The sequence below is a fragment of the Canis aureus genome, chromosome 2 (genome assembly GCF_053574225.1).
Source record: "Canis aureus isolate CA01 chromosome 2, VMU_Caureus_v.1.0, whole genome shotgun sequence".
Taxonomy (NCBI): Eukaryota; Metazoa; Chordata; class Mammalia; order Carnivora; family Canidae; genus Canis; species Canis aureus.
The window spans coordinates 3,415,448-3,429,601 of record NC_135612.1 but is presented as its reverse complement, the minus strand read 5'-3'; the positions used below and the strand labels follow the sequence as shown (position 1 = coordinate 3,429,601).

The 14,154-nt window shown below is 32.4% G+C and overlaps 1 protein-coding gene across 11 annotated transcripts in view; it reads left to right on the top strand.

Moving 5' to 3' along the window:
* Positions 1-14,154, top strand: part of FER (FER tyrosine kinase) — a 434,062-nt gene that overhangs the window by 186,667 nt on the left and 233,241 nt on the right. For all 11 annotated transcript variants that reach the window (XM_077861808.1, XM_077861843.1, XM_077861834.1 and 8 more), the window contains one exon: positions 10,972-11,175. In XM_077861808.1, the coding sequence (XP_077717934.1) occupies positions 10,972-11,175 (204 nt within the window). The remainder of the gene's footprint in view (positions 1-10,971; positions 11,176-14,154) is intronic.

Genomic DNA, 14,154 nt, shown 5'->3' with positions numbered 1-14,154 from the left:
TTATTACTGAAAAGCTCAGTTTTTTAAAATAATGTGACCTAGCCTTATTTAGAAAATCATGGTATTTCCTAACCACAGATCGGTTAAATCTCCATTCACACTTTGGATTTATTTGCTATAATTCCTTTTTAATATGTAACACATGTTCCCGTATTTATTCCACTCAAGCAACACTCTTTTATACACAATGGAGGCAAAGCATCAGTTATTTTAATTAACAAAAATGAAGAAAATTATATTTTAACATGAGAGATTTTCTCCTTCAGTGTTAGCCTTTGGTGCTCCTATGGTCACTTCTGGCCTCCAGAAGTGTTTAATGGGAACAGGGAAGGGCTGTGAACTGATGCAGACCGTCTCCTGTGGCATTAAATAGCCAATACGAAAATAAAAATAATTTTAGGCAAAAACTATATGACAGTAAATCTCTTTTAAGGCTCATATCCTAATCTTGTTCTCTTAAGTTAATGATTTATAACTTCACGGATAGATAGTAGTGCATAGGACTTGGTTTATTATGATTTTACATTCAGAATAAAGTATAGGAGGCTTGATTAGGCACCTGTGACATATTCTAGAGACTATGAGGACAGGTTTTCTTTTTTTTTTTTTTTTTTTTTTTAATTTATTTATGATAGTCACAGAGAGAGAGAGAGGCGCAGAGACACAGGCAGAGGGAAAACAGGCTCCACGCACCGGGAGCCCGATGTGGGACTCGATCCCGGGTCTCCAGGATCGCGCCCTGGGCCAAAGGCAGGCGCCAAACCGCTGCGCCACCCAGGGATCCCGAGGACAGGTTTTCATGACTTAGAAGAAAAGAAAAAGAGTTCTAGAAAAGAAATACTCAAAGTTTTTACAAAAGAGAAAAATAGTTCCTGAAAGGAAATGTTCAAATGTGTTCTTCAAAAAAAAGAAAATCAGTTCTTAAAATGTTCGGATACCTCAGTTTGCGCTTCATAAAATTATTTAGCATTGAAATAAGTCAGTGAAACACATGACATCATTGAGTTGTCATTAACTCACCTTTATTTCACTTAGTCGGAGGTCTTTGTGCCAGTGACTAGTAGCAGTTTATTTGTGGACTAATTCATGGAAGGTGTTTCCCCACTTGATTTTTCTGTAGTCAACTCTTGTAAATACTTGAGCATGAAGGCCTATTATAAATTCAGGTTATCTTCACCTTTATTCCCAGGTGTAAAATTAGTAGAGAATGGGGGACGCGTGGGTGGCTGAGCTATTGAGCATATGCCTTTGGCTCGGGGTGTGATCCGGTGGTCCCGGGGTCGAGTCCCACGTTGGGCTGGAGCCTACTTCTCCCTCTGCCTGTGTCTCTGCCTCTCTCTGTGTCTCTCATAAATAAATAAATAAATAAATAAATAAATAAATAAATAAATAAATAAATAAAATCTTTTAAAAAAATTAGGAGAGAATGGAATTTAGAGCTTCAGATTTTAGCCAGCGACAGACAAATAAGAATTCGATGATAGTGGAAAAGGGATAACACTCTCAATGTTTGCTTGTTCATTTTCCTGATAACCTGGGATGCTTTTAGCTGAAATGAAGTGCCTTTCCCACAAAGTATGTACCTCATTCAAATATATGTTGCAATCTATTTTTCATAAATTATCAATATCCTCAAAGCTATGAAATGCCCATTTTGTCCAGGAAAATGTTCCCTCTGTAACTGAGGATTCTAGAGAACGTTCACTTCAATGCCCAGTTTGGTCTATTTGTATCTTCATGCTGTAGGCCATCATTGCTTCTATCAGTTAAGTGCTCCTTGGTATTTCCTGATTTATTTCGAAATCTCGTGAACCAAAAAGACTGGGGTGGTGTATAGTTTATAACACTATTGTTCACTGTAAATAAATGTACACAGCTTTTTCTCTAAATCATTAGGTATCCTTGTATTTGGAGAAAGGATTTCTCCCTCAAAGACACAGGTAATTGAGGTCTTGGGTCTTGTTTATGAATGTAAAGGTTTCAGGTGTTAAGTATGATAATCTAAGAAGCATAACAATTTAGAGACTAATCATAATTAAAATTCTTTTCTGACACAATATAGTATTTTTTAGAGAATTCTAACTTTGTACATGTAAAATAGAATTTTTTTATTGCTCTAAACAATATTTTTCTCTATAAAAAAATAGAAAAAAAACCTTGCCAAAATGATATAGTTAAGCATATTTAAAATATTTTTTAAAAGATTTTATTTATTTATTCATAAGAGACAGAGGCAGACATAGGCAGAGGGAAAAACAGGCTCCTTGCAGGGAGACCAATGTGGGACTTGATCCCAGGACCCCAGGATCATGACCTGAGCTGAAGGCAGACGCTCAACCACTGAGCCATCTAGGGGCCCCATATTTAAAATATTTTATGGTGATACATGTCACATACTATGAAATTCATCATTTAAAGTGTACACTTAATGGTTTTTAGTGTACTCACAATGTTGTGCAACCATCTGTGCTGTCTACTTCTGGAACATTTTAATCTCCCCAATAAGATTCTCCATACCTAGTAGTGGTTAGCCTTATTTCCCTCCTTTTCCAATTTTCTGGCATTCACTAATCTACTTTTGATCCCTAAGGATTTACCTCTTCTGGATATTTCAGATAAATAGAATCATATAATATGTGACCTTTTGTGCCTGTTTTTTCCTGATCAGTGTAATGTTTTCAAGGTTCATCTGTGTTGTCGCATGTAACAGCACTTCATCCCTTTTTATCACTGAATAATGTTCTATTCATGAATTTATCACATATTGTTTACCCAAGTGTAAATAGCAAATACAGAATTAAAAATAGTTTTAGGCAAAAACTATATGACGGAATAAATCTCTTTTAAGACTCATATCCTAATCTTGTTTTCTTAAGTTAATGATTTATAACTTCACAGATAAATAGTAGTTCATAGGACTTGGTTTATGATTTGATCTTCAAAATAAAGTATAGGAAGCTTGATTAGACATCTATGATATATTCTAGAGACTATGAGGACCGGTTTTGATGACTTGGAAGAAAAGTCATCTTTTGTAATGGACATTTGGGTTGTTTCCACTTTTTGCCTATTATGAATAATAATATGAATATGAATGATGCTGTGAACATGGCTGTTCAAGTTTTTATGGGGACGTGTATTTTCAGTTCACTCTGTTGTATACCTGAGAACTCCTAGGTCATGTGGTGATTCTGTGTTTAAGTTTTTGAGGAACTGCCAAACATTTTTCCACAGTAGTTTGGTGTTTTACATTTACACTAGCAGTATACACATGTTTTAATTTCTCTACAATGTTGTTGTTTTCCGTTTTTTTTAAATTATATTCATACTAGTGGATGTGAAGTGATACATCTTTTATTTGCATATTCCTACTGACTACTAATGTTGAGCATCTTTTCATGTACTTATTAGTCATTTGTGTATGTTCTTCAGAGATATGACTGTTCATTTTCTTTGAACACTTCTAATTGAGTCGCTTTTTAATTCTTGAGTTGTAAGAGTTCTTTATATATTTTGGATACAGGCCCCTTAACACATACATACTTTGCAATTTTTTTTTCTCATTTTATGGATTGTCTTTTCACTTTCTTGATAATGCCATTTGACAGAAGTTTTTGGCAAAGTCCAGTTTATCTATTTTTCTTTAATGGCACATGTTTTTGGTGTCATATTTAAAAACCCACCATTTAATGCAAGACCATCCAAATTTTCACCTTTATTTCATTCTGAGTGTTTTACAGTTTTAGCTTATACATGTAGGCCTTTGATTCAGTATCAGTTAATTTTTGTATATGGTGCACGACAGAGGTCCAGATCCATTCTTTTATATGTGGAAACATATGTAATTTAAAATCTTAAAAAAAGCAACAACTATGAAATCCCTGTTTCTTCATTCAAATGAACATATAAAAATTGAAACTTTAAAGCATAATTTTAGATAAAAGAAGGCAATTAATTCCAGTATACATAGGGAAATGAAACTAGAATTAATCTTAATATTATTTCCATTGGACTTGTCATAGCTATTTATTTCAACATTTTTAATAGTGGGGCTAAAATGTAGAGCCTATTTGAAGGCAGTCATGGAATACTTTGACCTTGATGGAAGGAGAATATCAGGTAATCAGATGATACATGAATTTGGCTTTAATCGAATATGGTGTATCAGGTGGTAGATTTATAATATTTTTTGTTATGATCTGAGTAGTTTTTAAATGTTTTAACAGCTCCTAGAATGTGGGCTTTTTTCCAATATAGTAAAAGGCTTAAATAACCTTTCATTACTACCTCTGGGCTCCAAGAACTACTCTATATCCAGCATCTTCCTGTGCTGCGAGAGGCCATAAATTCGCTTTGAGAACTACTTCTCAGAGACTGCTTCTGAAGTCAGGGCTAGAGGTTTTAGGATTACTGGCATAATCTGGGAGCCTACTGGTAATCATGTATATCCATTTCCATTGGAAGTCTTTCAAGCCACATTCTATTCAATGACATCTAGTCATGTCAAGAATACTTCCCTTTCTCAGAGCCATCTTTTACTGAAGAATTTCTAAGTACGTGGTTGAGCAAACAACTTGCTCCATCTCACAGCCCCTGGTGGCTCCTAGTTGTATTACTGCTCTGTGGAGTGGTAACACCTTTCTTATAGTAGCACTCTTTGAAAAACATTCTTTAAAATCAGAATAAAGCACACCTTGTCCAAATAATTGTTCTTAAGACCTTAGAAGAATTATTATTAAACTCTTGGGGCGTCTGGATGGCTCAGTTGGTTAAGCATCTGACTCTTGATGTCTGCTCAAGTCTTGATCTCAGGGTCATGAATTTGAGCCCCATGTTGGGCTACATGCTTCATTATTTAACTGAATAATAATAATAATATGATTAATAATATATAGTAATACAATAAATAATATAATACATATAATAAAGAATAATAATTTAATTATTTAACAATTATTTAACTCTTATTTCCTTAAAAATCATATTTTTCTATATTGTATTGGCATATATGTTATTTCAGTTTTAGAATCACTGTACTTGAATTTTGAAAAAAAAATGGAGAATAAAGATATGCTTCCATTATATGGAATAATATAGTAAATAAGTTTAGCTGGCTTACTTCTCTTTAGAAAATTTGAAAATTATAACGCAGCTATGTTTAAGTTGTACATCATGTGATGTTAGTATTAAAATGCTTGGCTTCTCTTGTTGGCATAGGGAAATGTAGTTCTTTTCATGCATAATAAACTACTTATGGATTTTAGTATTCTTCAAGCCTAGCAGAAAGCAACATTGTACTTCTTTTAACAAGACATGTTGTTAAATTCAGGTTAAATATTATATATTTTAAATCTTCATTGTCTTTCTTTATTCTTAAGATTTTAACTTACCTCCTCTCTTTCTAGCCACTTCCACTCCTCAGACACTAGAGTGTAGAAGAAATGAGAAATAAAGGAAAATAAAAATAAAAATTCTTGTATCATCTCACTACCATATGTACACTGCATTCTCTATGTAGTTAGTCATGTTCAGGAAAACTAAATATTCTCAGAATTGCTATTTTTGAATCATTAGCATTATCATACATAATTTTTAAGAAAGGCTCATTGGGTTTATTTTCTGCAACCAGTAATTTTACTGTATAGGGAGTACATCTATTCTTTTAGTTGTTTAATCAAATGCTTAAAACAAATGATCTGATCATGTCCAAATGATAATGTATTCTTCACCAGAAATCCCAACTTACTGATAAATGTTTAAATTTATTGAGATATGACTCCTTACAATAATTAATAATAGTTTCATTTGATATGTGTAACATGAAATTAGCACTGTTAAAGTTAACTGACTAAAATGTGTTATTATTGACATTGTGGCACATTTTATATATAATACTGTCAAGCTTAAATAAATCCCCTTTAAGGAAAGACTATTTGCTACTGAAAGAAAGAAAACTGTAGAAAACATGGAGTGAAACGATCAGATGAGAGAGGTTGAATGAGAGTCACAAATACAATTGGAAAAAGTAAATGGATAAAAATAATAAAGTGAAAAAAGAAAATGATTATTAATAAAGAAAAGAGGGAACTAAAGAGGCAAGAAAAAAAAAAAAAAAAGACAAAGCCAGAGGAAACCAGAAGGTATAGGAAAAAGCAGAGGCATTAAGCTAAAAACAAAAACTTTTAAGCAGATATGCTTTGCTAGAGGGAGTGTCTCTGTGAGAGATCCAAGAAGGTATACAAAAGGGCAGTCAAGGAAATGGAAAGTTGTGGAAGTAAGGTATCTGAGTTTGGCTTACTTGTCTATCTTTTTAGGTAAAGTTTTGGAAAGAATTGTATGAGAATGCAGATCTCTAATCAGCATGTAATTCTACATAGTTATTGTGCTGGAAGAAAGTTATATTATAGCTAAGACTAAACAAACTCAGGTTCTCAAAAAGTACAACAAATTGTTAATCAAGAAATTTATGAATAAGAGCTTTGTTGCTAGTTTATTTGTGGAAAATAAAGAGTAGATGAAGTATCTTTGTTTTTCCTAAGATATCAGTACATAAAACAATGATCAGTTCTATTTTATTGCTAAAAATATTAGAATTTGTAGAATTACAGATAGGCCTTAGGACCTCTTAAAGACAAAACACTGTTTAATTTACATCCTTTGTCTAGCCTGAGGCAATGATCATGAAGATCAAATATCTAGAATATTTTTTATTTTTCATTGTTTTAAGAATTAACTCGTTCCATTAATTTAAGAAGGAGTTACTTAGAAATTTTGAAAAATATAGCAAGAAGAACATTATTAATTCACGTTCTCATTTTATGTTAAGTATTTGTTCAACTACCAAAACCTAAATGGTAGAAAATATGCTTTCTACCTATGATTACATTTTCCTTTCACTGAAAATAGCTTTTACCACCACCAGGCCGATTCCTATTCAATAGACTATTCCAATGTTTTGCAAGGAGGTGATTCTCTTACTTCTAATTCTAATATATTTGATTCCTAATCTAGAATTTCCCAGTGATACATAGCTTTAAAATTGAAGAGGTCTTTACACAATTTTTTCGAAATGCTTAAAATCTGGAATTGCTTGTTTTCACCCTAGTATAATATTAAACTAGATTTGAAATAATTGTTTACTTAGACTATAAAATTAATGACTAAATTTATATGAGAATAGAAAAGAGAATTAAATGTCATTTTTATGGGTAATAAAAATTCATAAAAACTTTTTTATGTTGATATGGAAGTTTTATTCAGCTTGTTCAAGCTCCTTGAAGGGTTTACTTATATATTTCCATACTGTTATATTTTCGGGTTTTTTTTCTAATCATTTATTTGTGCCTGATTTTCATAGAATTCAGAGTTTGATTTTTTAAAATTTTATTTTATTACTTTTAAAGATAAAGATTTTATTTATTTATTTGAGACTGTGTGTGTAAGTGGGGGAGGAGCAAAGGGAGAGGGAAAGAGAGAATCTCAAGTAGACTCTGTGCAGAGCATGCAGCCAGACGTGGAGCTTGATCCCAGAACCCTGAGAGCATGACCTGAGCTGATATCAAGTGTTGGATGCTTAACTGACTGAACCACCCAGGTGCCCCAAGATTTTATTTTTTTCAAGTCATCTCTATACTCAAAGTGGGGCTTGAATCTACAACCCCAAGCTCAAGAGTCACATGCTCCACTGATTGAGCCACACAGGTGTCCCTGATATATATATACAAATGGAAGAACCTGGGTGGCTAAGTTGCTTAAGTATCTGACCTTGGTTTGGGCTCAGGTAATGATCTCTCAACGGTTGTAAGATGGAGCCCCATATCAGGCTCCCCTCTCAGTGCAGAATCTGCTTGAGATTCTCTCTCTCCCTCCTGTCCCTCTCCCCTTGACCCCTCTCCCTGCTCCTTTTTCTCAAATAAATTAAATCTTTAAAAAAAAAATAAAGGCATACAGATTTTCATTACATACTTGGAAATTAAGCTGAATGAGGATAAAAAAAATAGGCCCATATTCTCCACCTTCCCCCCAAATATTTTTATTTTCTAGTATTGACTCCTCATTGCCTCTTCACTTAAGTGAATCTTTTTATTTCACTAAGCCCGATATGTTTTTACTGGAATGTTCTTTAAGAACAAGACCCAGGGAAAAGAGCTAAACAGCTAGCCCAGTCAATGAGGAAAGCTTGTCTTATTAAGTACAACTAATAAACTGTGTTAGATTAACTATAACTTCAAAAAGGAACCCCTCCCCCCATATCTTGGGCAATAATCTTAGGTAACTTCCTGACAAGGAAAAATCTTTCCCTACTGAGCATTAGAAAGATACAATATTTGAAGTAAGAAGCTTCATTTCCTTTTTGATGTAATTATGGTGGCTCTTGGGATGTTGGATTTTGTTGCTGATCCATTCTACATTCTATTACTAATAAGCTTGCAGAATTGTGTTGGAATTTAATTGACAACATGTTCATAAAAATGTTCCCTCCAATGCTTGCAGGGAAATCTCTGTAAAACCTGATAGACCCAGACAGGGCCTATATAGGGCCTTTCCCTGTGTATGTGTGTGCACATGCGTGTATGCACACATATACTCACAAACTGTTCAACTTACACTTCTTAAAGATTATATTTATTTGAGAGAGAGAGAGAGAGAATGTGCACACTTGTGCAGATGAGCAGTTCACAGGGAGAGGGACAAGTGGACTTGCACTGAGTGCGGAGCTCTATGTGGGGCTCGATCTCACAACCCTTAGATCATGACCTGAGCCAAAATGAGCCAAAATCGAGAGTTGGATGGATGCTCAACTGACTGAGCCACCCAGGCGCCCTCAGCTTATACTTTGTAACGGTATTGTGTAGGAGCTGGTAACAACAGATTTCTATTTCAAAGAAACTAATAAATCCAGAGAACTGAGGTGTAATCCCTGTGATAAAATAATGTAAGTTCCTTCCCATTCACTTCTTTTTTAAAGCAAACAAATAGATACAGATGTTTTTTCGCGATGATTTTTTTTTCCCCTCCAAACAAATTCCTCACATTCAAATCCTTAAATGATTTTCTCTGTGTTAGCTGAGCTTTTGTACTTCAAATGCCCTTCTGACTTAATGAATTCTCTAGGCTCTCCATTTTACTGTACTAAATAAATCAACATTTGGGAGGATAGGTTGAATAGGACAAGAAATCAAGCACATGACATCCTTGTTTGTGACACCTTTCTAATATGTAACCTTCTTGAAAGATAATGATGAAAACAAGTTCTTTGCAAGGAGGTGACATTGAATTTCTTATTTTATTGATTTTTTTTCTAAGAAAAAAAATCAATTAAACACTTTTGCCATTGACAACTCTTGGAAATATTTCTATTATATAAAAAATTTGGTATTTGTTATAGTGAGATACAGTGTGATAAAATTTTGAAAAGGCTATATTTAATAACTGACTAAGAATTATAAACCATTGGTATCAGTATACATAAAAAGTTAATTTTGTGTAAATTATGCATTTGTTTTTACTTCATACTTGCGACTGGTTCCTCTATATAATTTCTTCTTTAAATCCACTTTTGGATTTAAAAGTTCTTTGAAATATTATATTTATCATGATTAGTACTAAAAGAAAAGGCTTATTAGTTTACAAAAAACTTCTGTGTAAGTCACACCATGTATATATTTAAAGAATTAAATGTATCATAAATGGAAGAAGTAAAAACCAAAACTTCTTTGAAGCCCATTTGGGATTTTTCAAGGTTCTTTTTTTAAATCAATAGGATTATAACTTGTAAAATGGAACTTTGACCAGTAAGTTTTGGGCCTTTTTAGTGGTGCAAAACAAGAAGGCTTTCTTCAGAACTAGTTTTCTTTTACCACAAAGATGTCATATACTTTGTCCCTATATAGAGTTCATGATATCAGCCTGAGAAACCCTATGTATGAATATTTGCCTTTCATTTATTATTAATTCTAATTTCTCCAATTTATAAACTACTTTTTTTTTTTATAAACTACTTTCTCATGAGACATTGTGCATATTGTATTCTAAGTATCTTAAGAGTTAGTGCACATTATTGTAGCTTAGCCATATGGTACTCTTAACCATCTGGAGCAATTTAGTTCTTTGGATGATGAAAACAAACTTTTTACTCTTACCTAGAAAATAGGTTTCCATCTATGATCAGTTAGAAACATTTCAAGGAAATATAACTAGCTCCCTTGGTATTAGCATGTGGCCTCCTAAAATAACAGATAATTTGCTTTTTCTGCCATGGTCATAGCTTATAGTCCTCTCTTGTTTTTGCCACGTGTTTATAATTTCACATTGGTGATTTTCAATGATTGCTGTTTCTCCTAAGGCTTTATTGTCCATTGCTGTACAGGATCAGGACCAGCCATGTGGCAGTGGTAATGGCTAAGGAAGTTGGGGGAATGAGGGTAAGACTGGGAAGGGGAAGGCAAGAAGCAGGGCAGCATCAGATGAAATCGTAGATGTTGCTTCTGGAACAGAGGACATGGGCAGTCTATAGCCTGTGTCACTGCAAGTTTATTCCATAAAAATAATTAACTTTTAATTTAAATAAAAATGAAATTGTTTTGTGACCATTCTCTGGTAATATGCCCTTTTACCGTAATCCTCTGGTTGGTAAATTTTAAATATATGGATTTCTTTTATAATATGGTGAATAAGACTATAAATTCTAACAATAAATGCTAATTTTGTGTGCATCTATGTATGATAGGTAGGATAAACAAACTCAAAGTACTGAAAGATATGTATTTGAGCTAAACTTCAGCACCAATATTCCAGGAGATATTTTCTTTGAGAATTAAGAAAAATTCAGATTCATCCTGAAACTTTTAATTGGTTGATTTAAAAGGAGGAGCAAATGTAAGAAGTATTTATAATTGCTATGAATTTTACCAGGAAGAATTCCTATTTTATCTAATTTATTATTATTTTTTTTCTCAATGTTTGTTCAAGTTCTCTGATACGATCCCCATAAGTGAGAAGCCCTTGGCAGAACAGGACTGGTACCACGGTGCAATTCCCAGAATAGAAGCGCAAGATCTATTAAAACAACAAGGAGACTTCTTGGTGCGAGAGAGTCATGGGAAACCTGGTGAATATGTCCTTTCTGTATATTCTGATGGACAAAGGAGACACTTTATCATACAATTTGTTGATGTACGTTTCCAATTTAGTTTATATGTATATTTTTATATTGTTCATTATGGTATAATTATAATAAAATGGTGAATAGTATGTGATAAATGCCCATAATACTTTAGTTTAGTACTTAATTTTACTTTTTTCTGAATTCCTTCAATACAGTATGCCAAAATTCACTAAAATGTTAATCTTATTAAGGACATACATGTTTTAAGATGCTATAAATTAAAATAGTTGTTACAAATTTAACTTAAAAGATTTTATTTATTTACAGAGAGAGCACAAGCAGGGGGAGGAAGAGAATCTCAAGCAGACTCCTAGCTAAACAGAGTCCAACATGGGTCTTGATCTCATACTCCTGAGATCAGTTAACCAACAGAGCCACCCAGGCGCTCCAACATTTAAAATATTTTAAGTTAAACGTGAACATTAAATCTATTTTAACAAAAAACAAAAATAAAAAAATAAAAAAATAAATCTATTTTAAATTAAAACATTTAAAAATATGATTATCATAATTTCCGCCCCTTTTCTGGATAAATTTAGTAATGAATTTTATGCTCTTGAAACTGGCCCTTGAAAAAACAAAAACAAAAACAAAAGAAACTGGCCCTTGAAATTGCTATAAAAAATGTACCATGAGAGATTTTTAAGAATTATGTTATTAAAAAAAAAAAAAGAATTATGTTATTAAATAGGGATAATAAAACTCCTTAATAAATGGGACAGTGATAGTTGAATTAGCTTTATTATTAATTTTGGTTTAAGGTTTTCCCCCTTTATGATGAAAAATTTCATCATATGAAATATTCACCTTGCCTGTTTTAATACTAATTTACTTATTTAAATTTATTTAAGTATTGCTAAACTACTTAAGTTTGTTATATTCTTGATTAAGCATTGAACAGATGAAAAGTAATCTCAAAATTTTGTTTAACTTTACCCACTGAGAAATTTTAAATATTCTTGGCATATGAAGTCTTCTATTTGTCACTTTTTACTCCAACATTTCAAATAGCATTATGTCCAGGCACTCAAATGATACTCATTACCTTACAAAAAGATTGAACGATTATCATTAGACAAACATCAGAGGGTTTTAGGTAGATATGTTTATATCTGCATATCTCTCTCCATGTATATATGAATGTATCTATTTATAATTCTGAGGTAAAATTGACATACTGTGAAAGTGATCATTTCAGAGTATAGAATGGCATTTCATATATTCACACATAGAAATTATATTTGAATGAAAATAGATGCCATTCAGATGGATTGAAAGGAATAAATCCATTAAAGTTTGTATTATAATTTTCACAGCATTGTTAATTTTGTGTAGTATTCAGACCTCAACTTCATAATCACATTTTCCTATGTTCGTACATCCAACCTACTGTTTCTAGTAGTATGTCATTCCTCATTTCCTTGGCAAACTCTTTTCTAATTTGTGTGTCTTTAAGTTACGGATTGTGTGTCTTTAAGTTATAATATATTTTATATTTTATAAGCTTCCCTATTCCAACCAATGACCATGCTGGCAATATTATAAAATGGTATGCAAATTGTAGAAGGCAAATTCCTACGTAAAGTATAAACTAAAATTTGAGTGTCTCCCTCTATTTTCTAAGCTCTAAAAGTTACGATTTTAAAAATATGTCTTACATGAAACAAGACTGAGATATTCCCCTTATTACCACTTACAGTTTAAAATGTAACTGTATGAATTTAAATTACTATTCTTAAAAACAAAAAGGAAAAGGTCTACTTGCAAATTATCATTTGTCGTTAATATTGCCATTTTGTTTTAAGTGACTAAAATGAGCGGCATAATATATTCTGAAAATAAGACTTGCAGGTTCACATTTGAAGATTTTTTTCAGCTTCCTTCTGTCATTGAAACTTTTCAAAGATCTCTGTTAAAGATGAGAGTGCTTGTATTTCTGTGAGTGCCTCAGGCATTAATGCTTAATTTTATTTAGCTAATTCTCATTATATAATGTTGAGTTCTTCATTCAGTTAAAAGTAGGAGTCTTAAGGTGATCTAGACTTTTTGGAGACTTTTTAATTCTTTTTCATTTTGCGTAGGTGAATCTTCCTTGAGCTAAAATTATCCCATTTCCTTCCTCATATACGTGTTGCCTGAAAAGAGCCAATAAATGGGGAAATTTATTATCAGATATTTAATGATTGCCTATTAGAGTCCAATCAAGGAATTTATAATCTAAAGTAGGTTGTAAAAGATGTACATAAATGAGGGGATAGGTGTCTTAAGAGAGGAAGACATAAAGATAGATGAGATTTTAGAAAATGAGAAAAATAGCAAGTAACATGAAAAAAGCATTGAACTTGGTATCATAAGACTTGGGATTTCATCCCAGTTTGGCACTTTAGAAAGTCTGTGGTTTGGAAGGTAATGGGGTTAATAGCCTGTATCATAATTGTGGGAAGCAAATCAGTAAATATATATTTTATAAGGTATAAAGTGCTATGCAAATATTAGGCATTTTTGCCATTGTTTGATGACTTTGAAAAAATACAAATGTACTTTGTAAGAAATATCCATGTAATTGGAAAAATTAGTTTAAAAAATGTCTTTCTGGTTTCCATGAGATTTATTTGTGAAATTTAAATGGTAATGAAAGTGTTGTTTTAGAATTTACTTATTTAGGTTTGAGGTATTCATCAATCACAAATAATGGTATTTTTAGCAACATTGTCAACTGCAGTGTAGGATGGCAATTATTTTGAGGCTGGGGTTTTTTTGTATGCATATCACAGTTACTTTTTAACATGCTGTGAAACTCTGCATGCTGTGAACATTATGTGAACATTATGAATGATCAAGATGGACAAAGATACTTTGAATTTTTACATTTTCTACTATTGTGGCAGAGAATATCTTTTGTCTTAGCTCTTCAGGCAAGAAGAGTTGTACTTTTTATTGGAACTAAATATATTAATTTCATCAAGTCAGATATATTAAGCATATCT